At 46.0% G+C, this 27386-nt stretch overlaps 1 protein-coding gene across 5 annotated transcripts in view; it reads right to left on the bottom strand.

Annotated features, from left to right (window-relative positions):
- The window catches only part of daam2 (dishevelled associated activator of morphogenesis 2), a 397560-nt gene that overhangs the window by 15484 nt on the left and 354690 nt on the right, over window positions 1–27386 (bottom strand). For all 5 annotated transcript variants that reach the window (XM_070885703.1, XM_070885707.1, XM_070885704.1 and 2 more), the window contains one exon: window positions 4359–4529. In XM_070885703.1, coding sequence (XP_070741804.1) covers window positions 4359–4529 — 171 coding nt within the window. The remainder of the gene's footprint in view (window positions 1–4358; window positions 4530–27386) is intronic.

Below are 27386 nucleotides of genomic sequence, written 5' to 3'. Positions count from 1 at the left end.
GAGCAAGGGAGAACCAGTGGATGTGGTGTATTTGGACTTTCAAAAGGCTTTTGACAAGGTCCCACACAAGAGATTGGTGTGCAAAATCAAAGCACATGGTATTGGGGGTAATATACTGACGTGAATAAAGAACTGGTTGGCAGACAGGAAGCAGAGAGTAGGAATAAACGGGTCCTTTTCAGAATGGCAGGCAGTGACTAGTGGAGTGCCGCAGGGCTCAGTGCTGGGACCCCAGCTCTTTACAATATACATTAATGATTTGGATGAAGGAATTGAGTGTAATATCTCCAAGTTTGCAGATGACACTAAACTGGGTGGCGGTGTGAGCTGTGAGGGGGACGCTAAGAGGCTGCAGGGTGACTTGGACAGGTTAGGTGAGTGGGCAAATGCATGGCAGATGCAGTATAATGTGGATAAATGTGAGGTTATCCACTTTGGGTGCAAAAACGCGAAGACAGAATATTATCTGAATGGTGGCAGATTAGGAAAAGGGGAGGTGCAACGAGACCTGGGTGTCATGGTTCATCAGTCATTGAAAGTTGGCATACAGGTAAAGCAGGCGGTGAAGAAGGCAAATGGCATGTTGGCCTTCATAGCTAGGGGATTTGAGTATAGGAGCAGGGAGGTCTTACTGCAGTTGTATAGGGCCTTGGTGAGGCCTCACCTAGAATACTGTGTTCAATTTTGGTCTCCTAATCTGAGGAAGGACGTTCTTGCTATTGAGGGTTTGCAGCGAAGGCTCACCAGACTGATTCCCGGGATGGCCGGACTGACATATGAGGAAAGACTGGATCAACTGGGCCTTTATACATTGGAGTTTAGAAGGATGAGAGGGGATCTCACAGAAACATACAAGATTCTGACGGGACGGGACAGGTTAGATGCAGGTAGATTGTTCCCGGTGTTAGGGAAGTCCAGAACCAGGCGACACAGTCTTAGGATAAGGGGTAGGCAATTTAGGACCGAGATTTAGGAACTTTCTTCACTCAGAGAGTTGTTAACCTGTGGAATTCCCTGCCACAGACAGTTGTTGATGCCAGTTCATTGGATATATTCATGATGGAATTAGATATGGCCCTTACAGCTAAAGGGATCAAGGGGTATGGAGAGAAAGCTGGAAAGGGGTACTGAGGGAATGATCAGCCATGATCTTATCAAATGGTGGTGCAGGCTCGAAGGGCCGAATGGTCTACTCCTGCACCTATTTTCTATGTTTCTATGTTTCTATATTCACTGGAATTTAGAAGAATGAGAGAGGATCTCATAGAAGCATATAAAATTCTGACGGGATTGGACAGGTTAGATGCAGGAAGAATGATCCTGATGTTGGGGAAGTCAGAACCAGGGGTCACAGTCTAAGGATAAGGTGTAAGCCATATGGGACCGAGATGAGGAGAAACTTTTTCACCCAGAGAATTGTGAACCTATGGAATTCTCCACCACAGAAAGTTATTGAGTCCAGTTCGTTGCCTATATTCAAAAGGGAGTTAGATGTGGCCCTTACGGCTAAAGGGATAAGGGTATATGGAGAGAAGGCAGGAGTGGGGTACTGAAGTTGCATGATTAGCCATGATCATACTGAATAGCGGTGCAGGCTCTAAGGGCCGAATGGCCTGCTCCTGCACCTATTTTTTATGTTTCTATGTTTCCAGGTCCGGTTGAACACGGCAGCGCAGGCACAGAATCGGGAGCAGGAACCAGGCCGGAAGTTCAGCACCTCGATTTTGGAGCACCGCCTCAGATCGGGGGAAGAAAGGGGTTGTGAGAGGTACGGGGTTCCACTGTTTCGAGACCATAGGCATGAATGAGTTAAGAGCTGGAGATGAATTAACCACAGGGTGGGCACGGGGACAGGGGGCCTCGGGGGGAAGTGACTGTGCAGGGTTGCGTATTGGAGCTCAGGCGGGAAGCTCGGAGGAACAGAACAGGTTGAGAGAGAGGTTGAAGGGTAGAGATGAGAGAAGGATTGACTATCAAACGACAAGCTTTGCTTGGGAGATTGTTCGCTTTTTTTTTGCATGGCATAAATTACCTCACAGCGTAATAAAAAACACACACACAAATTCCTGCTTCTGTTCCTTTGGATATTCGCCCGGCAAATTTAAATACGTTAATTAAATAAATTCCCCACATCACCAACTGCTTTCTGTCAGTGACACATGGTAAAAATTTCCCTGGCAAGATAGGAAAAAGGGATTTTCTCATAATTAGACTCTCATGGAATAAAAACATTTGGGGAATGCTGAAGGAGGAAAGGATTTGTCAGTGCGTTGTCAAGTTTGGTTGGAATTACAGTTAAATATCATTAGTTTGAACCCCATTTATATATAGAATTACTGACTCCTAGGATATTAAGGCTGAGAGTTACTCCAAGGAATCAGATAATGAATCACAGGAGTGAGAATACTATAAATTAATGGTTTGGGAGCACCACGGGTTTTCAACTATGCATCCCTTCTCCTCTCCTAAATTATTTTTCCAATATTTAAGGGAACAGGATTTCTTTCCCGATTTTCACCTGTTCAAAAGAAGTACTATCCTGTTTGAAACACCTTAATATCATGAGAGTCATAGGTGGAATATCCGACTACCGCCTTTAGCTGGTTTGATACATCAGGTAGAAGATGGATCTTGATTTCAAAATGGTGAGGATGTAGGAAGGACGAAGGGCATGAGGAGCCGCATGTTTGAAGCTGAAGAGAAACAGGACAGGAAGGCTCAAGTGGAGCAATGACCATAATAAGAAAGAAAGAACTTGCATTTCTATAGCACCTTTCACGACCTCAGGACGTCACAAAGCGCTTCACAGCCAATGAACTACTTTTGAAGTGTGGTCACTGATACAATGTAGGAAACGCAGCAGCTAACTTGTGCACAGCAAGGTCCCACAAACAGCAGTGAGATAACTGACCAGATAATCTGTTTAGTAAGGTAGGTTGAGCGATATAAACATTGGCCAGGACACTGGGGCGAACTGCCCTGGTCTTCTCCGAATAGTGCCGTGGGATCTTTTGTGTCCACCCGAGAGGAGTGGCCTGCGGGGACATTCTTCACAGGGTTGGGGTCAGCAGACAGCTCGATGTAAAGCTGCTTGGACACCTGCGGAAATCGTGCACAATAGGGCTGACTCAGCTCATGACTGTACTGGTCAGCCTCAGGATCAAAACCCGGCTCCACCTCCTTTCAGACATGTTGTAATCCTAACCTATGGACATGGTGTCGTGGAGTTTCACCCTCCTGATAGCCACCTCATGCACCAACACTTCTACTGCAGTAGTCATTACATGAGAGGCCGAGTGGTAGGCAGCTCCATTACTTACCTGTCAACTCATGCCTGCACCTTACGTTTCCTTTCCCTTCCATTTCCCTACCCTCCCTTCCCGCTTCCTAAATCGCTCCCTTTCAGACTGGGCGAGCACTGGCAGTGGGTTGAAATGCCTTCAGAGCCTTTCCTAAGGTTGTAAACTAAGCAAAAGTAGGAACAGACTGGATGTTAGGTGGTTCTTCATTGCCCAGAGAGTGGTGAGCCTCTGGAATACCGGCTGGTGTGGTGGGTGTAGGCTCTATGTATTCCTTTCAAGAGGGAACTGCACCAGTTCATGGTGGCGTCACACACAAGGTCCATACGATCTCCTGGAGCGGTTTCAATAGCCTGAGGGAGTCGGAGAGAATTTTCTTTTCCATTATTGGCCCTGGGTTTTTTTTACTGGTATTTTTGCCTTTTCCAGGAGATCACATGACTGCGGCAGTGTGTTTGTGTGTGTGTGTGTCTGTGTGTGTGAGAGGGCATGGGGGAAGGGTGGGGGGTTAGGGAGTATCTAGTCATCCACGCATCATGAGTGAGGGGCAAGCTTGGACCAGTTGCATTTCCGTATGTAAAGATGTTTTGCCCCTCCATTCCCTTCAATTGTCTGCATCTCTCTTAATTTCACCTGCACTGCAATTTTCCTCTCTCACCACTGTGTGCCCTGCATACATCCAAATCTGCAGCTGGTGCCATACTTAACTAGGACAAATAAGATTTTGTTATACTGCATCTGTTACTCTGTATGTTCATGTGCTGTCTGTGAAATAAAATAGATTAATGATTCATAAGATAATGAACTGAACATAAAAAATTTGCAAATCACTCATTTCTATTTCCTTCAGGCGCGCATAACGCCTGCTTCAAATCACTGGGGCGCACTAGTGTCAGATGCACAACACAGAATGGAACGTTACACTTCAACCCTGGCTTGAAGTTGGGCCCTTGATTATTTGGCAGACAACAAATGGTTTCATACACACTTCCTCGCATCTTTTAAAGGACTGGAGTTATACCAACGCTCCCCGTGACTCGCCCACAATGCCATCCTTACCATAACCTCCATCCGAGCCCGACGCTCCTCTTCCTCTTTCTTCCTCCTCATGTTCTCAAGGTCCTGTTTTGCTTCAGAAAACGATTGCAGGAATGTGTCGAATATGCCAAAGAATTCATCTGGCTGCATGTTTGCTTCTTCTTCACTGAAGTGCTTCAGCATCTTGGTGTACTATCAAAGGAAAGGACAGAGCACAGGGCTTTAAGTGGGAGTTTCCAATTCGTTTCAACAAATGAAAGCAAAATATCCAGAAGTGTCAACAACTTGCGCCTTTTAACGTGGAAAAACCGCGCTTCACGGAGGCGTAATCAGACAAAACAAATGGATGCCCAACCAAATATGGAGACATTAGGAGAGGTAATCAAAAGCTTGGTCAAAGAGGTGAGAGTGATGGAGGGTGTTAAAGGAGGAGAGGGATGTGGCGAGGCGGAGATGTTTGGGGAAGTAATTCTAGAGCGTGGGGTCTAGACGGCAGTAGACATGGGCATCAATGGTAGCACGTGGGTTGGGGGAAAGACACGCACACATACAATAAACCAATGCAACAAAACACTTCCATGCTGTGCTGAAAAGGAAATGTATTGGTTAGAGGTTAAGTGCCAAAGTCCAGCTCCTTGACTATCAATGAGCAAGCAAACAAACAAATCTCAGCACAGAGGCAGCCCATTTTGGCCCATTATGTCAGTGCCACTGCAAGCTTGACACTGGAGCTACCTAATCCAATCCCATTTCCTTGCTCCCTTGAATAATTCTCTGCTTTCAATCTAACTGCTGCTAAACCTTGTGGTTGACTCAACTTCAATAGACACTTGAGGTAATGCTATCCACATTCTAATAACCATTTTTCACATAACAAACGTTTAAAGTTTAACTTCTCCCTTTATTTTTCTAGTACTAATCTTGATTTATGTCCCTTTGAACATAAGAACATAAGAAATAGGAGCAGGTGTAGGCCACCTGGCCCCTCGAGCCTGCTCCACCATTTAATAAGATCATAATCATGGACTCAGCTCCACTTCCCTGTCCGCTCCCCCATAACCCTTCACTCCTTTATCACTCAAAAATCTGTCTATCTCCGCCTTAAATATATTCAATGACCCAGCCTCCACAGCTCTCTGGGACAGAGAATTCCATAGATTTACAATCCTTTGAGAGAAGAAATTCCTCCTCATCTCAGTTTTAAATGGGTGGCCCCTTATTCTGAGACTATGTCCCCTAGTTTTAGTTTCCCCTATGAGGGGAAATACTCTCACTGCATCCACCTTGTCGAGCCCCCTCATTATCTTATAAGTTTCAATAAGATCACCTCTCATTCTTCTGAACTCCAATGAGTATAGGCCCAACTACCCAACCTATCTTCATAGGTCAACCCCCTCATCTCCGGAATCAACCTAATGAACCTTCTTTGAACAACCTCTAATGCAAGTATATCCTTCCTTAAATACAGAGACCAAAACTGTACGCAGTACTCCCTGTGTGGCCTCACCAATACCCTGTACAGTTGTAGCAGGACTTCTCTGTTTTTATACTCTATCCCCCTTGCAATAAAGTACAACATTCCATTTGCCTTCCTGATTACTTGCTGTACCAACATACTAACTTTTTGTGTTTCATGCACAAGGACCCCCAGGTCTCTCTGTACTGCAGCATTTTGTAATCTCTCTCCATTTAAATTATAATTTCCTTTTCTATTTTTTTTGCCAAAATGGATAACATCACATTTTCCCACATTATACTCTATCTGCCAATTTTTGCCCACTCACTTAGCCTGTCTGTATCCCTTTGCAGATTTTTGTGTCCTCCTCACAATGTGCTTTCCCACCCATCTTTGTATCATCAGCAAACTTGGCTACATTACACTCTGCCCCTTCATCCAAGTCATTAATATAGATTGTAAATAGTTGAGGCCCCAGCACCGATCCCTGAGGTACCCCACTAGTTACTGTTTGCCAGCAGAAAATGACCCATTTATCCTGACTCTCTGTTTTCTGTTAGTTAGCCAATCCTCTATCCATGCTAATATATTACCCCAACCCTGTAAACTTTTATTTTGTGCAGTAACCTTTTCTGTGACACCTTATCGAATGCCTTCTGGAAATCCAAATACATCACATCCACTGGTTCCCGCTTATCCACCCTGCTCTTTACATCCTCAAAGAACTCCAGCAAATATGTCAAACATGACTTCCTTTTCATAAAACCATGCTGACTCTGCCTGACTGAATTATGTTTTTCCAAATGTCCTGCTACTGCTTCTTTAATAATGCACTCCAACATTTTCCCAACCACAGATGTTAGGCTAACTGGTCTATAGTTTCCTGCTTTGTGTCTGCCTCCTATTTTAAATAGGGGCGTTACATTTGCGGTTTTCCAATCTGCTGGGACCACCCCAGAATCCATGGAATTTTGGTAGATTACAACCAATGCAGCCACTATCTCCGCAGCCACTTCTTTTAAGACCCTAGGATGTAGAAACATAGAAACATAGAAAATAGGTGCAGGAGTAGGCCATTCGGCCCTTCTAGCCTGCACCGCCATTCAATGAGTTCATGGCTGAACATTCAACTTCAGTACCCCATTCCTGCTTTCTCGCCATACCCCTTGATCCCCCTAGCAGTAAGGACCTCATCTAACTCCTTTTTGAATATATTTAGTGAATTGGCCTCAACAACTTTCTGTGGTAGAGAATTCCACAGGTTCACCACTCTCTGGGTGAAGAAGTTCCTCCGCATCTCGGTCCTAAATGGCTTACCCCTTATCCTTAGACTGTGACCCCTGGTTCTGGACTTCCCCAACATTGGGAACATTCTTCCTGCATCTAACCTATCTAACCCCGTCAGAATTTTATATGTTTCTATGAGGTTCCCTCTCATTCTTCTGAACTCCAGTGAATACAAGCCCAGTTGATCCAGTCTTTCTTGATAGGTCAGTCCCGCCATCCCGGGAATCAGTCTGGTGAACCTTCGCTGCACTCCCTCAATAGCAAGAATGTCCTTCCTCAGGTTAGGAGACCAAAACTGTACACAATACTCCAGGTGTGGCCTCACCAATGCCCTGTACAACTGTAGCAACACCTCCCTGCCCCTGTACTCAAATCCCCTTGCTATGAAGGCCAACATGCCATTTGCTTTCTTAACCGCCTGCTGCACCTGCATGCCATCAGGTCCAGGGGACTTTCCATTTTTAGTCCCATTATTTTACTGTACTACTTCTTTAATGATGATGATTGTATTAAGTTCCTCCCTCCCTACAGCCCCTTGATTATCCACTATTGGGATGTTTTAGTGTCTTCTACCGTGAAGACCGATACAAAATATTTGTTCAAAGTCTCTGCCATTTCCCTGCTCTCCATTATTAATTCCCCAGTCTCATCCTCCAGGGGACCAACATTTACTTTAGACACTCTTTTCTTTTGTATGTACCTGTAGAAACACTTACTATCTGTTTTTATATTCCATGCTAGTTTACTTTCATAATCCATTTTCACTCCTTTTATCATTTTTTTAGTCGTTCTTCACTGACAAGCACAGTGTCTCTGCTCACACACAAAGAGGTGACTGGCAACTGTGGCACTGAACCTCAGTGTGATTTGTACAGCACGAGGACAATTGGAAGTAAGAATTTAAAAACAGATACATAATCACTTTTTACACAAGAAATTTGTTGGTGATTTTTTTCTATTTTTAGACATAAAAGGTGCTGTGGCATTATTTAATAAGAGGAGGCAGTTCTCCTGATTATTTAATTTACTATTTGTGGGACTTTACTATGAGCAAATAACACTTCAAAGAGCAATTCATTGGATGTGAAGCTCTTTGAGATGACCTGAGGTCAGGATATCATCATCATCATCATAGGCAGTCCCTCGGAATCGAGGAAGACTTGCTTCCACTCCTGAAGTGAGTTCTTTGGTGGCTGAACAGTCCAATACGAGAGCCACAAACCCTGTCACAGATGGGACAGATAGTCGTTGAGGGAAGGGGTGGGTGGGACTGGTTTGCCGCACGCTCTTTCCACTGTCTGCACTTGATTTCTGCATGCTCTCAGTGATGAGACTCTAGGTGCTCAGCACCCTCCCGGATGCACTTCCTCCACTTAGGGCGGTCTTGGGCCAGGGACTCCCAGGTGTCAGTGGGGATGTTGCACTTTATCAGGGAGGCTTTCCTTGTAGTGTTTCCGCTGCCCACCTTTGGCTCGTTTGCCATGAAGGAGCTCCGAGTAGAGCACTTGCTTTGGGAGTCTCGTGCCTGGCATGCGGACTATGTGGCCTGCCCAGCGGAGCTGATCGAGTGTGGTCAGTGCTTCAATGCTGGGATAAGGTCAGGATAAGGTGCTATATAAATGCACGTTCTTTCTTTCTGCAAGGAAGCACAAACTCAAAATATTCAATCATCCCCATATCTGAACTATTCAACTCCAGCTTCCTGTACTCCACAAAAAATCTTCTCTGTGTCCTGAATCATCATCATCATCATCATAGGCAGTCCCTTGAAATCAAGGAAGACTTGCTTCCATTCTAAAAGTGTGTTGTAGGGCACTTTCAAAGGCAAAGGCACCTGCTGAATATATGTATGCATGTATGTATGTGTAAAATGGTAGCCAGATATAAAATGGCTGCCAGGGATTCCGCAAAGCACTGGGGGAATTCAGCTAACAGTTAGCTTGACTACATTTTTGGGTAGCTGATGACTAGCAGTTCCGTGTACAGGAACATTGGAAAGGGCGAGCTCAGCAGAACGTCCTTAATCAACAAACCACAGACAAGATGTCCTAGCAGAATACTGAACAAAGAAATTCCCGTGACTATGTAAGGATAAGGAGGTTAGGCGCAAGCAGAGCCCAAGGACAGTAGAGATAAGGGGTCTGGAGAATATCACGAGGCCATGAATAAGCCCCAGCTAAAACATGAGATGATCACGCAGTCCCCTGGTGCCTGGGGGCCAATTCCATTGGCCCAGTGGAATCGATTTGTAATCGTTATGATTGGATTGTGTCCAGCCGACATGGGCTGAGTAATTGTAATGAACTATTGTAAAACATATAAATATCGATGAATTTCTTTGTACGGTGAAGTGGAGTGCCTGGAGTTGGACCAGAGGCTCTCTCTCCGCCGGCATAATAAAGGCCGTTTTGATGTTGGAATCGACCCAGAGTGTCGGGTGATTCTTCCAGGAAAACATTCGCGCTAACAGGTGAGTTCTCAGGTGACTGTACAGTCCAATGCGGGAATTACAGTCTCTGTCACAGGTGGGACAGACAGTGATTGAAGGAAAGGGTGGGTGGGGAGTCTGCTCCTTCTGCTGCCTGTGCTTGTTTTCTGCGTGCTCTCGGCGACGTATGAGCGTAGTTGCCTACGGCGGGGTGCGAGCCATAAGCTCGGCGCTGAGCAGCACCCTTCGGTGAGGTAGTGAGAAAACCGCGGTTGTCCTGAATACCAACGTCATAAGGACCGTAGTGTCCTGTGCTGAATATCTTTACCTATTATACTCTCTTTATAATCTCATTCAATCAACTCTACTTGTAGTTACCCGTCTAAACCTCAATCCCATACAATCATCTCTATCTGGTGTAAGGGTGCTGGAAGCAGATTCAATAGTAGCTTTCAAAAGAGAACCGGATATATATTTGAAGAGGAAACATTTGTAAGACTATGGGGAACGAGCAGGGGAGTGGGACTAGTTCAATAGCTCGACCAAAGAGCCAGCTAAGGCACGTTGGGCCGAATGGCTTCCTTCTGTACTGTATCATTCTATGATCGACCTGTATTTACCCTCAATCTCATTCAATCAACTCTATCTGTATTTACGCTTATAAACTTCAATCCCATTCCTAACCAATATTCAGCATGCTTTAATTTTTATAGTTGTTAAACACGGTGCCTTGAGTTTCCACTTGATTGCACTGGGTTTTTTTGAGCAATTCAAGTTGGTGTAACCGGCACAAAACATTGCAGAATTTTAATCGCAAATTGCTAGTTTTAAAAACATCATGCTAGAAGCCCACAACACTAAATCAATCACCTTTGGGAGTTTCCGCTAATTGGAATTGTTTGCAGGCCTTCAGGGAGGCTTTAAAAATTAAGTTGGTTCTTTTGGGTGTAAGGAGACTAAAAGGTACATTTTTAAAGCATTTAAATGTCATTTTTGTTTCAATTTACCAAGAAACTGTAATATAACTAGACCCCAATATAACTAGAAAAGAGTTTAATATATTTTTTATGTGAATTTCAATCATTTAAAATCGGGTTACTCACAGGTGGGTGATTGACACTGATTTAAAATGCTTATTTTATTGTGATAAACCTATTTAACCAAACTTCAACAAGTTACCACTTTCAAATATATGAAGGTAATTTTTTTTTTACAAGCATCATTTTGTTTTTAAAAAATTGCATTTTAAAATGCTGGCCAATTGCGCTGGTTCATGGCAGAGTTTGCGTTCGACGATGTGCAAATGAGTTTGAGCGGAAACTCAGGAGAAATAAAACACTTCTCCAAATTGGCCTCAATTTTGGACACAATTTGCACCGGAATCGGCAACTGCGCCCAAAGTGGAAACACTGCCCTAGTGACTGCTGATAATTTTCCTGCGTATTAAAGCAAACGGGATGAAATCGCTGGCTGGGGAGCACACCTGTGGAAAGTCAAGGCCAGTGTTACTTAGTGTTGAGACTAGCTGTCCCTTTCCCAACAAGTTCTACAGCACCAGCAAAACAGACCGAGGGATTATTAACGGAACATTGTCATATGGAATTTCTGTCGTAGTAAGTCAAGAATTCGTTTCAACAGTGCCGCTTTAAAGTCAACGCTGTGTTTCTTTCTTAGTAAATGGGAAAAAAACACTCTATGCAGCCAACTGGCATCACTTCACAGAGACCTTTGATGGTTATAAAATTGTAACCTTATTTAATAATTGCCCCTCCCCTCCCCTCCCCCATTCTCAGCAGTAGCAAATGACAATTCATCAAAGGTCAAAAGTGGAAGGAGGCAAGCTTCAGTGCGTCTGTAGATTGATTCCTCGGATAATAGCATTGTCCTATGAGGAAAGATTGTGTAGAATGGCCTATACTCTCTGGAGTTTAGAAGAATGAGAAGTGATCTCATTGAAACATACAAGGTTCTGAGGGGGATTGACAGGGTGGATGCTGAGAGGTTGTTCCCCTGGGTGATGAGTCGAGGACGAGGGGCAGAAGGAGCCGGCCTTCTAAAACTGAAATGAGGAGAAATCTCTTCACTCAGAGGAGTTGTGAATCTTTAGAATTCTCTACCCCAAAAATGCTCAGTCGTTAAGTATATACAAGGCTGAGATAGGTAGATTTTTGGACTCTAGGGGAATAAATAGGGATCGGGCAGAAAAGTAGAGTTGAAGTTGAAGATGAGCCGTGATCTTATTGAATTGTGGAGCAGGCCGGAGGGGCTGTGTGGCCTACTCCTGCTCCTAATTCTTATGTTCTTATCTTATGTTCTTATGAACCTACATCTTTCTTTAGTTTCTCTCCCATCTCCCCTCATGCCTTCTCCGAGCTGATCTTGTCCAGGAGGTTCACCACCTGATCTCGACCATATTCCCACTAAGCTGTTGACACCCCCAACTTCCCTTCCTGACCCCAGGCTAGCTGACGTTGTATACAGTTCCCTCTCCTCAGGTACTGTCTCCTTCCCTTTCAAAACCACCCTTCTCAAAAAAACTACTCTTGACCCCCTCTATCGTTACAAACTATCACTCTATCTCCAACCGTCTTTTTCTCTCTAAAATCCTTGAACGGGTTGTCTTCTCCCAAATTCATGCCCATTCATTCCTGCAAGTCTCTGTTTGCATTTCTCCAATCAGGTTTCTGCCCCTGCCCACTCAAAAAGCCTTGATCAAAGTCATAAATGATAGTGATTTTGATAAACTATCCCTCCTCATCCTTCACGATACTGAGAATGACGTGAATAGTACATTTAGCGAGTTGGTCTCACCGCAGGTAAATGGTACACAGCCAGATAGTAAATGGGTGACCAGCAGGAAGAGCAGTGCAAGGAAGGTAGTGCAGGGGTCCCCTGCGGTCATCCCCCTGCAAAACAGATACACGGCTTTGGGTACTGTTGAGGGGGATGATTCATCAGGGGAGGGCAGCAGCAGCCAAGTTCATGGCACCATGGCTGGCTCTGCTGCACAGGAGGGCAGGAAAAAGAGTGGGAGAGCGATAGTGATAGGGGATTCAATTGTAAGGGGAGTAGATAGACGTTTCTGCGGCCGCAACCGAGACTCCAGGATGGTATGTTGCCTCCCTGGTGCAAGGGTCAAGGATGTCTCGGAGCGGGTGCAGGACATTCTGAAAAGGGAGGGTGAACAGCCAGTTGTCATGGTGCATATAGGTACCAACGACATAGATAAAAAAAAAGGGATGAGGTCCTACGAGACGAATTTAAGGAGCTAGAAGTTAAATTAAAAAGTAGGACCTCAAAAGTAGTAATCTCAGGATTGCTACCAGTGCCACGTGCTAGTCAGAGTAGGAATCACAGGATAGCTCAGATGAATACGTGGCTTGAGGAGTGGTGCAGAAGGGAGGGATTCAAATTCCTGGGATATTGGAACCGGTTCTGGGGTAGGTGGGACCAGTACAAACCGGACGCTCTGCACCTGGGCAGGACCGGAACCAATGTCCTCGGGGGAGTGTTTGCTAGTGCTGTTGGGGACGAGATAAACTAATATGGCAGGGGGATGGGAACCTATGCAGGGAGGCAGAGGGAAATAAAAGGGAGACAGAGGCAAAAGATAGAAAGGAGAATAGTAAAAGTGGAGGGCGGAGAAACCCAAGGCAAAAAATAAAAAGGGCCACATTACAGCAAAATTCTAAAGGGGCAAAGTGTGTTAAAAAGATAAGCCTGAAGGCTCTGTGCCTCAATGCAATGAGTATTTGGAATAAGGTGGAGAAATTAACTGCACAGATAGCAGTTAATGGATATGATGTAATTGGCATCACAGAGACATGGCTCCAGGATGACCAAGGCTGGGAATTCAACATCCAGGGGTATTCAACATTTAGGAAGGATAGACAGAAAGGAAAAGGAGGCGGGGTGACGTTACTGGTTAAACAAGAAATTAATGCAATAGTAAGGAGGGACATTGGCTTGGATGATGTGGAATCGGTATGGGTGGAGCTACAGAATACCAAAGGGCAGAAAACGATGGTGGGAGTTCTGTACAGACCACAAAACAGTAGTAGTGAGGTTGGAGACAGCATCAAACTAGAAATAAGGGATGTGTGCAATAAAGGTACAGCAGTTATCATGGGCGACGTTAATCTACATATTGATTGGGCTAACCAAATTGGTAGCAATGCAGTGGAGGAGGATTTCCTGGAGTGTATTCGGGATGGTTTTCTTGACCAATATGTCGAGGAACCAACTAGATAACTGGCCATCCTAGACTGGGTGATGTGTAATGAGAAGGGACTAATTAGCAATCTTGTTGTGCGAGGCCCCTTGATAAGAGTGACCAGAATATGGTAGAATTCTTTATTAAGATGGAGAGTGACACAGTTAATTAGAAACTAGGATCCTGAACTTAAGGAAAGCTAACTTCGACGGCATGAGGCTAGAATAGACTGGCAGAGGATACTTAAAGGATTGACGGTGGATAGGCAATGGCAAACATTTATAGATCACATGGATGAACTTCAACAATTGTACATCCCTGTCTGCAGTAAAAATAAAACAGGGAAGGTGGCTCAACTGTGGCTAACAAGGGAAATTAAGGATAGTGTTAGATCCAAGGAAGAGGCATGTAAATTGGCCAAAAAAAGCAGCAAACCAGAGGACTGGGAGAAATTTAGAATTCAGCAGAGGAGGACAAAGGTTTTGATTAGGAGGGGGAAAATAGAGTACGAGAGGTACATTGCCGGGAACATAAAAACTGACTGCAAAAGCTTCTATAGATATGTGAAGAGAAAAAGATTAGTGAAGACAAACGTAGGTCCCTTGCAGTCGGACTCAGGTGAATTTATAATGGGGAACAAAGAAATGGCGGACCAATTGAACAAATACTTTGGTTCTGTCTTCACGAAGGAAGACACAAATAACCTTTCGGATCTACTAGGGGACCGAGGATCTAGAGAGCAGGAGGAACTGAAGGATATCCTTATTAGGCGGGAAATTGTGTTGGGGAAATTAATGGGATTGAAGGCCGATAAATCCCCGGAGCCTGATAGTCTGCATCCCAGAGTACTTAAGGAAATGGCCCTAGAAATAGTGGATGCATTGGTGGTCATTTTCCAACAGTCTATCAACTCGGGATCAGTTCCTATGGACTGGAGGGTAGCTAATGTAACACCACTTTTTTAAAAAGGAGGGAGCGATAAAATGGGTAATTAGCCTGACATCAGTGATGGGGAAAATGTTGGAATCAATTATTAAGGATGAAATAGCAGCGCATTTGGAAAGCAGTGACAGGATTGGTCCAAGTCAGCATGGATTTATGAAGGGGAAAGCATGCTTGACAAATCTTCTGGAATTTTTTGAGGATGTAACTAGTAGAGCGGACAAGGGAGAACCAGTGGATGTGGTGTATTTGGACTTTCAAAAGGCTTTTGACAAGGTCCCACATAAGAGATTGGTGTGCAAAATCATGGTATTGGGGTAATGTACTGGCGTGGATAGAGAATTGATTGGCAGACAGGAAGCAGAGAGTCGGGATAAATGGGTCCTTTTCGGAATGGGAGGCAGTGACTAGTGGAGTGCCGCAGGGCTCAGTGCTGGGACCCCAGCTCTTTACAATATACATTAATGATTTGGATGAAGGAATTGAATGTAATATCTCCAAGTTTGCAGATGACACTAAACTGGGAGGCGGTGTGAGCTGTGAGGAGGATGCTAAGAGGCTGCAGGGTGATTTGGACAGGTTAGGTGAGTGGGCAAATGCATGGCAGATGCAGTAAAATGTGGATAAATGTGAGGTTATCCACTTTGGAGGCAATAACACGAAGGCAGAATATTATCTGAATGGCGGCAGATTAGGAAAAGAGGAGGTGTAACGAGACCTGGGTGTCATGGTACATTAGTCATTAAAAGTTGACATGCAGGTGTAGCAGGCGGTGAAGAAGGCAAATGGTATGTTGGCCTTCATAGCTAGGGCAATTTAGTATAGAAGCAGGGATGTCTTACTGCAATTGTACAGGGGCCTTGGTGAGGCCTCACCTGGAATATTGAGTTCAGTTTTGCTCTCCTAATCTGAGGAAGGACGTTCTTCCTTTTGAGGGAGTGCAGCGAAGGTTCACCAGACTGATTCCAGGGATGGCTGGACTGACATATGAGGAGAGACTGGATCAACTGGGCCTTTATACACTGGAGTTTAGAAGGATGAGAGGGGATCTCATAGAAACATATAAGATTCTGACGGGATTGGACAGGTTAGATGCGGGAAGAATGTTCCCGATGTTGGGGAAGTCCAGAACCAGGGGACACAATCTTAGGATAAGGGGTAGGCCATTTAGGACTGAGATGAGGAGAAACTTCTTCACTCAGAGCGTTGTCAACCTGTGGAATTCCCTGCCGCAGAGAGTTGTTGATGCCAGTTCATTGGATATATTCAAGAGGGAGTAAGATGTGGCCCTTACGGCTAAAGGGATCGAGGGGTTATGGAGAGAAAGCAGGAAAGGGGTACTGAGGGAATTGATCAGCCATGATCTAATTGAATGGTGGTGCTGGCTCGAAGGGCCGAATGGCCTACTTCTGCACCTATTTTCTATGTTTTTTTTTGACCTGCCTGCATTCTTTTACAGAGTTGGCCACACCATCCTCCTGCAACGCCTCTTCTCCGTCATACAGCTGTGTGGCACTGCCCTTGCCTGGTTCCACTCTGACCTGTCCAATCGTAGTCAGAAATCTTCCTGCAATAGTTTATCTCCCTACCCTCAAACCATTAACTCTGGAATCCCTTAAGGATCTATCCTTAGCTGCTTCTTGTTCCTCATCTACTTGTTGCCCCTTGGCAACATCATCCGAAGGCCTGACGTCAGGTTCCACATGTAGGCCGACGGCACCCAGCTGTTCCTCACCACCATTCTCGCGACTCATCCACTGCCTCTGTATTGGTAGCCTGCTTGTCCAACATCCAGTACTGGATATGCCGCAATGTCCTCGAATGTAACTGTGGGAAGATGAGGCCATTGTCTTCGGACCCTGCCACAAACACCAATTCCTCGCTGACAATTCCATCCTCCTCTCTGAGGCTGAACCAAAATCATATTTGACGCTGAGCTGAGCTTCCAACTCCATATCCTCTCTATCACAAAGATCACCAACTTCCATCTTCTGTCTCCAGTACTGCCTCAGCCCATCTGCTGCTGAAACACTCATCTACACCTTTGCCACCTCCAAACTCGACTATTCTGATGCTTTCATAGCCAGCCTCCCATTAACTTCAGCTCATCGAAAACTCTGCTACCTGTATCCTAACCTGCACAAAGTCCCACTCACCCATCATCCCTGTGCTTGCTGACCTCCATTGACTCCCGGTCCATCAACATCTCAAATTTAAAATTCTCATCTTCTGTACAAATCCCTTCATCACCTCACCACTCCTTATTGCTATAACCTTCTTCAGCCCTACACCCTTCCGAGCACACTGCGTACCTCCAACTCTGGCCTCGCGTTCATCCCTGACTTACTTCGCTCCACCATTGGTGGCTGTGCCTTCATCCGTTTAGGCCTGAAACTCTGGAATTCCATTTTTAAACCTCTCCGCATCTCTACCTCTCTCCTCCTTTAAGACCTGCCGTTAAACCCACATCTTTTAAGAAATGTTTATTTACTACCTCCTAATATCTCCTTCTTTGGCTCCATCAATTTTATGTCTGATAACGCTTGTTCAGCTGTTGTGTCCTTACCAGCAACCGAACTCACTCAAATTTCATCGCCTTTAATTTTATAAAACAATCACTTCCTGTGATAAGTGGCACAGCATGTTAAAGAATCAAAGCAGGAAGGTTCTGAATGGCACAATCCGGGATCAATTCACTCACCACTGAGTTCCCTATCTTGCCCACATTGCTTCATACGGGCTCCTGGAAGGGTTTGACACCTGATAGGTGTTTCTATTCTTGGGTTTTCTGCAGCCACGTTGATTTGATTTGCTTGTTTTTTTTTTGCGCTCTCCCTTTGGTCTCTTCAAGGTGTAAACATTTTGCAGGCAAAAGGGCAACGGACAACCTGTTTGCAGGCCTCAACCAATGCTGTCTGAGATGGACACTTGGGAGTTGCACAAATAAAAGGGTCTTGGAGGGAAAGGAAATCTCCCTCCATCCGGTTTTTCCCTCACTCCCTTTGGGGAGTTAATGTTTTTGTTCCCCTTGGTGCCTATCTTTAGAGAGGTGGTTAAGATCAAGGCTGGAGAAGCATTGCCAAGATGTGCCATACATTGTTGCATAAGCTGCATCTCCCGTGAGAAAAGCCTCGGTATTTCAACAGCTCCTTTAGGCAGCTTTGAACAGAGGTCATCATTAGCATCGACCCTGCTCACAAACCATAGCATTTCCTGAGCCTGTTGAACGATGAGTTTAAGCTTCGGTTTGGTTCAGTGGTCGTACTCTTGCCTATGAGGTCAAGCCCCCAGTTCAGGATTTAAGCACAGCATCTAGGATCACAATATCCAGTTCTGAGTGCGTGCTACATTGTTGGAGGTGCTACCTTTTGAACTAGACTCTACCAGCACTTATTTCGTCGACAGGTTAAGAGTTTTGTAAATACTCCCTGATCTCTAAAGGCCCACTATGGAGCTGAGCACAGAACTCAAAAGACTACAGTGCAGTACAGAGAGAGTACTGCACTGTCAAAGGATGATGGCCTTTGGATAAGACATTAGACTGAAGTTGGATGTAAAAGATCTTATGGCACTATTCTAAGAAAAGCGAGGAATTGTTTCTCTTTGTCCTAGCCAGCATTTATCCCTCAACCAACACCAAAAAAACAAACGATCTGGTTATTTATCTGATATCTTGTTTGTGGATCCCAGCTCTCTGTGAATTCCTTTTAAGAACATAAGAACTAAGAAATAGGAGCAGGAGTCGGCCATTTGGCCCCTCGAGCCTGCTCCGCCAATGGCTGATCTGATCATGGACTCAGCTCCATTTCCCTGGCCTCTCCCCATAACCCTTTACTCCCTTATTGCTCAAAATTCAGTCTATCTCCGCCTTAAATATATTCTGTTGTATATGTGAACCTCATCTGTGTGTAAGACTTGCCACTAAGGGGCACACCTGTGGAAGACCTATGGGTCACCTGTGTACCCTGGAGCAAGCAGGTATAAAAGGCAGTCCACCATGCTGCTACTTCACTTTGGAGTTATATTAAAGAGACCAAGGTCACAATGGTTTGAGCTTACAACATAGTTTCGTGGAGCTATTCTGAACGTAATATATTCAATGACCCATCCTCCACAGCTCTCTGGGGCAGAGAATTCCACAGATTTACAACCCCCTAAGAGAAAAAGTTTCTCTTCATCAGTTTTAAATGGACGGCCCCTTATTCTGAGACTATGCCCCCTAGTTTTAGTTTCCCCTATGAGTGGAAGTATCCTCTCTGCATCCACCTTGTCGAGCCCCCTCATTATCTTATAATTTTCAATATCACCTCTCATTCTTCTGAACTCCAACGAGTATATGCCCAACCTACTCAACCCATTATAAGTCAACCCCCTCATCTCCGGGGGGTTAGCCATGAAACTACTTCACGAGCCATTCAACCATTTTCAGATTCTTCGACTCGGCAACCAAGTTCACTGCCTACACAGCAGCAGTGATTTGCATTTAATGCAGAAAACCATCCCAAGGTGCTTCACAGAGGACGCAAGGACAGCAGATGCCACAGTGACTACAACTTCAAGAGTAATGTTGAAGTTCTAGGGAAAATTCTGAAGATGTTAAAAGAGCCAAGCAAACACTAAGTTCACTGTGCCCTGTCTGCCAACCGGCTGGGTTCAAGCACAGAATTCCACAGTTAATATTGCCCAGTGTCACAGCAACAAACAGATCTTATCTGAAAGGCTTCCCAGCCGACACTATTGCTGCTCCACCTTCAGGCCCATATTTTCTTGCTGATTGTTTCTGGCAGTACCACCGCAATGTGGCTACAATTAGCTGAGGTCATCACTCTATCTCTCTGTGCATTGTTCCTAGCCAGGAGGAATTCCTGTCAGCCATGTAACTACTTCAAGAGCAGTTCAGCAATTTTCAGAGTCTTCGGCTAGACAACCAAGGGCTGAACTAGTTGAGTGCACCTCAGCCGATGACTTCAGGAAATAAAAAAAAAACAAGCCTTCTATTTATAACGCAGTCTGATGTGGGAACTGTGTGGATTTTTAAGACTGATTTATATATAACTCCACAGCTGTGACGTCATTATGACCTTTCACCTCTGAGAACTGGGTTTCAATGCAGCCCAGACAGATGGCATGAAAGTCTCCATTGTCTGCAGCCTGAACGTGTCCCGCATGGAGCGCATCCAGGGCAGTTCCAACCCAGTTTCTTGTGGGCACAGAACCGTGGCACAAACTTGCCCAAAATTTGGCGCTCACAATGGGGGCTTGGGTGGAAAAGTTCATCCAATTGCAGTAAGGATGGGAGGTGTTGAGATTGCTGTTATATAGGAACAGGTGTAGGCTATTCAGCCCCTAGAGCCGATTCAGCGATTCAACATGGCTGATCTGCATCTTAACTCCATCTGCCCACCTTGGTTCCGTATCCCTCAATATCCTTACCTAACAAAAGTTTTGAAATGTTCAACTGACCAGCAGCCTCAATTGCTTTTTGGGGGAGAGAGTTCCAGATTTCCACTGCCCTTTGTGTGAAGAAGTGCTTCCTCACCTCACCCCTGAATGGCCGAGCTCTCATTTTTAAGGTTATGCCCTCTTGTTATGGACTCCACTAACAGAGGAAATAGTTTCTCTCTACCCTGCTAAATCCTTTTAATCATGTTAAACACCTCCCTTTAATCTTCTGCACAATGTTAGCTTTCCTCAGGGTTTAATGGATAAATGCTCTTCCCTGATGTGGCACTATCCTACAGAGAGGACAGATTTGGCCCTCGAGTCTGGGCTGAGTTAGCAGATCTCAACTAGTGCAGTAGCTGAGCTGCTATTATTAATCTCACTGCCCTGGGTTAGACAGAGGAGGAGGCCTAGCCCGCATTCCCTCACCCGATGGCGAGGTGATTCCTGCCGCAAAGTGCGATGGCCGGCTGAGGGTGGTGCTCAGACTCAGCTGTGATGCCCATCGCAAGGAGCCCCCTAAGGTGGTCTCGCGAGCCGCTCAGTTGTACCAAACTCAAGGGCAGCTAGGTGATTGTCAAAGAATGCCTGCCTCGCCAGCGTCACCCACGTCACTGAAGTGAATAATATATATTTTTAAATAAGCCGATCGATAATCACGGCCTAGGACTCAACGCTGAAGGCTGGGCGAGGTGCCAGGGAGCACCCACAGCTCTTCACACGAGCAAGAGGCAGTGCCGTTGGAACAGGAGGGCAGAGAGCTGCAAACAGAAACACATGGCCCTGTAAACCACTTTAGAACCCAAAACAAAATGCCAAAGCCGATTGGTGTCTTCGCAATCTAATCTAATCAGGCTCTTTGAAGCAGCTATTTGTTTCTCGGTATTAACCGGATTTCCCGTGTACTACAGAGACACACATATTTTACAACAACTTGTAGTTAAATAGTGCCAAAGCAAACGTTCACATATGCTTTCAGAATCTACACCCAAACTACAGAAAAATTCTCTATATTGTAGCAAGAACAAGAACTTGCATTTTATATATATATATATATAAATACAAGTTGTTGCATTTATATAGCGCCTTTAACATAGTAAAAGGTCCCAATGTGCTTCACAGGACCTTTATCAGAAAACATTTGATACCCAAGCCACATAATGAAATATTAGGACAGGTGACCAAAAGCTTAGTCAAAGAGGTAGGTTTTAAGGAGCATCTTAAAGGAGGAAAGCGAGCTTGAGAGGTGGAGAGGTTTAGGGAGGGAATTCCAGAGCTAGGCAGCTGAAGGCACGGTCACCAATGGTGGAGCAATGAAAAGCGGGGATGCACAAGAGGCCAGAATTGGAGGAACGCATTTTTACATTGGTTTCCCGATCACTGGTTTTGCTCACTGCGGGTTTATGGCAAACTAACTGTCACAATGAATGTCCTGAGGCTGCCCAGATTCAATCTCCCACTGTGCTAAAAGGCTGTACTAAAATCAATTATCGTACACTGTGCTTCGAGTGCGCACTGACCTGTTTTTCCATTCTGGCAGTAAGTACGAGCCTGGCATTTTATGGAACAGAGGCCCTGACAGACAGGGTAACGGCAGCAGCCGATTGGTTATGATCCTCGAACTAACAAAGCAAAGATCCTGGGTTCAAATCACACCGTGTGCAACTTGTGAAATTCAGTTCAATAAATCCAGCAATTTATGGGCTGGCACCAGAAAATGACCATGAAATCCGTCAGGTGGGGGAAAAATCCAAGTAGTTTACTAATGTCCTTCATAGAAAGGACAGTCTGGTCTATAAGCCACTCTTAATGCCTTTAGGACAAACAGGGATGGGCAATAAAAACAGCAGTTTACACCATTTCTAAAGGATTTCTGCTGATCCTCTGCCAAAGTTACAGAGGGAGATTAGGAGAAACCCCTCGGCAAGTCTGTGATTCTGCTTACCCTGTGCACCTTCTTTCCCCATAAACTCCAGTCTTCATAAGCTACGTTTTGCAAGCCAAGGCTCCCAGCATCGAGTCTCACTCATTGTGAGTGCAAGTCAAAGACTCAGGCATGGAGATTATGACCAGCAAATCATGAGCACTATGGTAAAGCGGCTAAGCATAGCAACAGGAATAGGCCATTCAGCCCCTTGTGCCTGTTCCTCCATTCAATGAGATCATGGCTGATCTGTATCTTAACTCTACCCACCTTGGTTCCATAACCCTTAATACCCTGACCTCATAGAAATCCAACATTCTCAGTTTTGAAATGTTTAACTGACCTTCAGCTTCAACATCTAACCAGAAAAAAAGAAATGAAGATTTAAGCCTTTCCCTGAGCTACTTTTTTCTCTTTCATGACTCTGTTCTTAGCCATGGCTCAGTGGGTAGCCCCCTCACCTCTGAATCAGAAGGTTGTGGGTTCAAGCCCAGCTACAGAGACTTGAGCACAAAAATCTAGCCTGACACACCAGTGCAAGTACTGAGGGAGTGCTGCACTGTCTGAGGTGCTGTCTTTCTTAGAATATATAAAACTGAGATAGATGTAAAAGATTGCATGGCATTATTCAAAGAAGAACAGGGGAGTTCTCCCCAAGTGCCTGGCCAATATTCATGCCCAGCCGACATCAATAAAGCAGATCACCTGGGCATTTATCTCATTGCTGTTTGAGGGAGCTTGCAGTGTACAAATTGGTTGCCATGTTTCATTACATTACAACAGTGACTACACTGTTTTGGGGCATTCTGAGGTCATGTCTGACACTATAAAAATGCAACCTGCCCTCCATTTTGGCGGTAGCAGCAAGTGTGGAGAAACCAGATTATCAGTGGTTGAAAAATTACTTTAAAGGCCTTTTCCAGGCATGTTAGAAGCTCATCTTGAAAATCTGTTGTGGTCAAATCATCGAGCTTGAGTCATGTATTTCCTAGTTGGCCAACTGTTGCTATTGGAATCACAGCAGTGGGGATTCAATCAGCATTGTCAGTGTAAGTGGGACCACTCCTTTACATAGAAAACTTCTGGTATTCCATATTTTTGGATCCTTCTACAACTAAACTATGAATGATGGTGAACAAACAAAAAAGACGTGGGCCAAGAGCACACAGACAGAACGCCACTTAAAAGTTAATTTGACGAGGCCCATGTAACCTCTTCTTCAGTTCAGTGCATCGTCACGACACCCGGTCTTTGCAAGGCTGCCCAACTGCGCATTTCTGTAACCCTACAGCCGCTTGCAGGCTGTCATAAGAACAGAAGAAATAGGAGCAGAAGTAGGACGTTTGACCCCCTGAGCCTGCTCCACCAGTCAATAAGATCATGGCTGATCTGATCATGGACTCAGTTCCACTTCCCTGCCGGCTCCCCATAACCCTTTATTCCCTTATCGCTCAAAAATCTGTCTATCTCCGCCTTAAATATATTCAATGGCCCAGCCTCTGGGGTAGAGAATTCCATAGATCGCCAATCCTCTGAGAAGACATTTCTCCTCATCAGTTTTAAATGGGTGGCCCCTTATTCTAAGACTATGTGCCCTAGTTTTAGTCTACCCTATCAGTGGAAATATCCTCTCTGCATCCACCTTGTCGAGCCCCCTCATTATCTTGTAAGTTTCAATAAGATCACCACTCATTCTTCTGAACTCCAATGCGTATAAGCCCAACCTACTGAACCTATCCTCATAAGTCAACCCCCTCATCTCCAGAATCAACCTAGTGAACCTTCTCTGAACAGCCTCCAATGCAAGTATATCCATCCTTAAAAACGGAGACCAAAACTGTATGCAGTACTCTAGATGTGGCCTCACCAATACCCTGTACAGTTGTAGCAGGACTTCTCTGCTTTTATACTCTATCCCCCTTGCAATAAAGGCCAAGATTCCATTTGCCTTCCTGATTACTTGCTGTACCTGCATGTTCACTTTTTGTGTTTCATGCTCAAGGACTCCCAGGTCTCTCTGTACTGCAGCAGTTTGCAATTTTTCTCCATTTAAATTATAATTTGCTTTTCCAATATTTCTGTCAAAGTGGATAACCTCACATTTTCCCATATTATACTCCATCTGCCAAATTTTTGCCCACTCACTTTGCCTGTTTATATCCCTTTACAGATTTTTTGTATCCTCCTCACAATTTGCTTTCCCACCCATCTTTGTATCATCAGCAAACTTGGCTACATTACACTCTGTCCCTTCATCCAAGCCATGTCTCCCAGCTAGATCCATTGTCAGAGGTTGACCTTTGCTAGCTGTGGCTCAGTGAGTAGCACCCTCGCCTACCGAGTCCAAAGGTCGTGAGTTCAAGTCCCACTCCAAGGACTTGAGCACAAAAATTCTAGGCTGACACTCCAGTGCAGTGCTGAGGGAGGGCTGCACTGTCGGAGGTGCTGTATCTTGGATGAGACGTTAAACCGAGGCCCCGTCTACTCTCTCAGGTGAAAGTAAAAGATCCCATGGCACTATTCGAAGAGCAGGGGAGTTCTGGCCAATATTTATCCCTCAATCAACATCAAAAATAGATTATCTGATCATTAACTCAATGTTATTTGTGGGAGCTTGCTGTGCGCAAATTGGCTGCTGCGTTTCCTACATTACAACAGTGACTGCACTTCAAAAGTACTTAATTGGCTGCAAAGCGCTTTGGAGCTGTGAAAGGCATTGTATAAATGTAAGTCTTTTTTTCTTTTTGAGACTATTATTCACATATCATTTCAAGCAACACTGTTTAGCATGCTAGGATTATAAAATACTCGCTTTCCAGCATGTGTCTTTAATTAGTGTCCTGAACCTCTGTACAGTTTGGCTATTTTGACTTTTTTCAAACATACCAAAGTGCCAAAACTATAATGTAAGCGCCTATCCCCAAAAGGGCAGCCTGCAAGGCAAAAAAATATTTGTGGTGTGTGTTGTTTGCTCACACGGCGCTTGTCATTCCCTTTTCTTCTCTTGTTTTCTTTTTCTCTCGGCACAATTATGTCTCCTCTGCTGAAGGCGATTTGTTGCCGGGCGATAGTTCCACAGTTGCTAGGTTACCTACGGTGTCAGCAGTTGCTTTTTCCCCATTGGGAGGCCTCACAGTGGAGTCTGATCCCATCCTCACACAGCGGCCACCCTTGAGCACTTCCACCAGGGTGGGAGTTTGGTAGATCAGTGATTAAAAGAAAGAAAGAATTTGCATTTATATAGCACCTCTCGCAACCTCATGATGTCCCAAAGCACTTGACAGCCAACGAAGTACTTTTGTGAAGTGTAGTCACTATGTGATGCAGGAAAGGCGGCAGACAATTTGCGCACAGCAAGCTCCCACAAACATCAATGAAATAAAGAGATAATGATCAGCCAATATGTTTTTTTATGTTGGTTGAAGGATAAATATTGGCCAGGACAGTGGAGAGAAAATCCTGGGTCTTCTTTGAAAAGTTTTACGTCTACCTGAGATGGCAGCCGGGCCTCGGTTTAACATCTCATCCAGCAGGGCGGCACCTCCGACAGCGAGGCACCTCCGACAGCGCGGCACCTCCGACAGCGAGGCACCTCCGACAGGGCGGCACCTCCGACAGCGAGGCACCTCCGACAGGGCGGCACCTCCGACAGCGAGGCACCTCCGACAGGGCGGCACCTCCGACAGCGAGGCACCTCCGACAGGGCGGCACCTCCGACAGCGAGGCACCTCCGACAGCGCGGCACCTCCGACAGGGCGGCACCTCCGACAGCGCGGCACCTCCGACAGCGAGGCACCTCCGACAGGGCGGCACCTCCGACAGCGAGGCACCTCCGACAGCGCGGCACCTCCGACAGCGCGGCACCTCCGACAGCGAGGCACCTCCGACTGGGTGGCACCTCCGACAGGCTGGCACCTCCGACAGGGTGGCACCTCCGACAGGGCGGCACCTCCGACAGCGACGCACCTCCGACAGGGCGGCACCTCCGACAGGGCGGCACCTCCGACAGCGAGGCATCTCCGACAGGGTGGCACCTCCGACAGGGCGGCACCTCCGACAGGGTGGCACCTCCGACAGGGCGGCACCTCCGACAGGGTGGCACCTCCGACAGGGCGGCACCTCCGACAGGGTGGCACCTCCGACAGGGCGGCACCTCCGACAGCGAGGCACCTCCGACAGGGCGGCACCTCCGACAGCGAGGCACCTCCGACTGGGTGGCACCTCCGACAGGGCGGCACCTCCGACAGCGAGGCACCTCCGACAGCGCGGCACCTCCGACAGGGCGGCACCTCCGACAGCGAGGCACCTCCGACAGCGCGGCACCTCCGACAGCGAGGCACCTCCGACAGGGCGGCACCTCCGACAGCGCGGCACCTCCGACTGGGTGGCACCTCCGACAGGGCGGCACCTCCGACAGGGAGGCACCTCTGACAGCGAGGCACCTCCGACAGCGAGGCACCTCCGACAGGGTGGCACCTCCGACAGGGCGGCACCTCCGACAGCGACGCACCTCCGACAGGGCGGCACCTCCGACAGCGAGGCACCTCCGACAGGGTGGCACCTCCGACAGGGCGGCACCTCCGACAGCGAGGCACCTCTGACAGGGCGGCACCTCTGACAGCGAGGCACCTCCGACAGCGAGGCACTTCCGACAGCGAGGCACCTCCGACAGCGAGGCACCTCTGACAGGGCGGCACCTCCGACAGCGCGGCACACCCGACAGGGAGGCACCTCTGACAGGGAGGGAACTGTAGCCGATTTGTCCCATCCTAGAGACACTGAGGCCAATTGTAGCAGTCTCACCATACCCTGGCAGAGATTGGCTGAATGAGCTTAGATTAAGGTTCAAAGTGCTTCCAGTATACAGCTTAACTTCTCACTGGAATTTTCCCCAGATTGAAAAGATGAAAGTCTCCTCCTGCTAGTTATTTCTAGGCTCCTACATGAAATAAGTTTGTGCAGTCTCAGTCCTGGTCTACTCAGATTTTAACGATGTCATGTATTCAACTGTCATTGTAATCCATGTATAAACTCACCTAAGTTGCAGAGAAACCCAAGGCAAAGAACAAAAAGGGCCACTGTACAGCAAAATTCTAAAAGGACAAAGGGTGTTAAAAAAACAAGCCTGAAGGCTTTGTGTCTTAATGCAAGGAGTATCCGCAATTAGGTGGATGAATTAACTGTGCAAATAGATGTTAACAAATATGATGTGATTGGGATTACGGAGACGTGGCTCCAGGATGATCAGGGCTGGGAACTCAACATCCAGGGGTATTCAACATTCAGGAAGGATAGAATAAAAGGAAAAGGAGGTGGGGTAGCATTGCTGGTTAAAGAGGAGATTAATGCAATAGTTA

This window comes from Pristiophorus japonicus, chromosome 7 (assembly GCF_044704955.1).
Source record: "Pristiophorus japonicus isolate sPriJap1 chromosome 7, sPriJap1.hap1, whole genome shotgun sequence".
Taxonomy (NCBI): Eukaryota; Metazoa; Chordata; class Chondrichthyes; family Pristiophoridae; genus Pristiophorus; species Pristiophorus japonicus.
The sequence above is the reverse complement of the archived record's forward strand: the minus strand, read 5'-3'. Positions and strand labels throughout refer to the sequence as shown.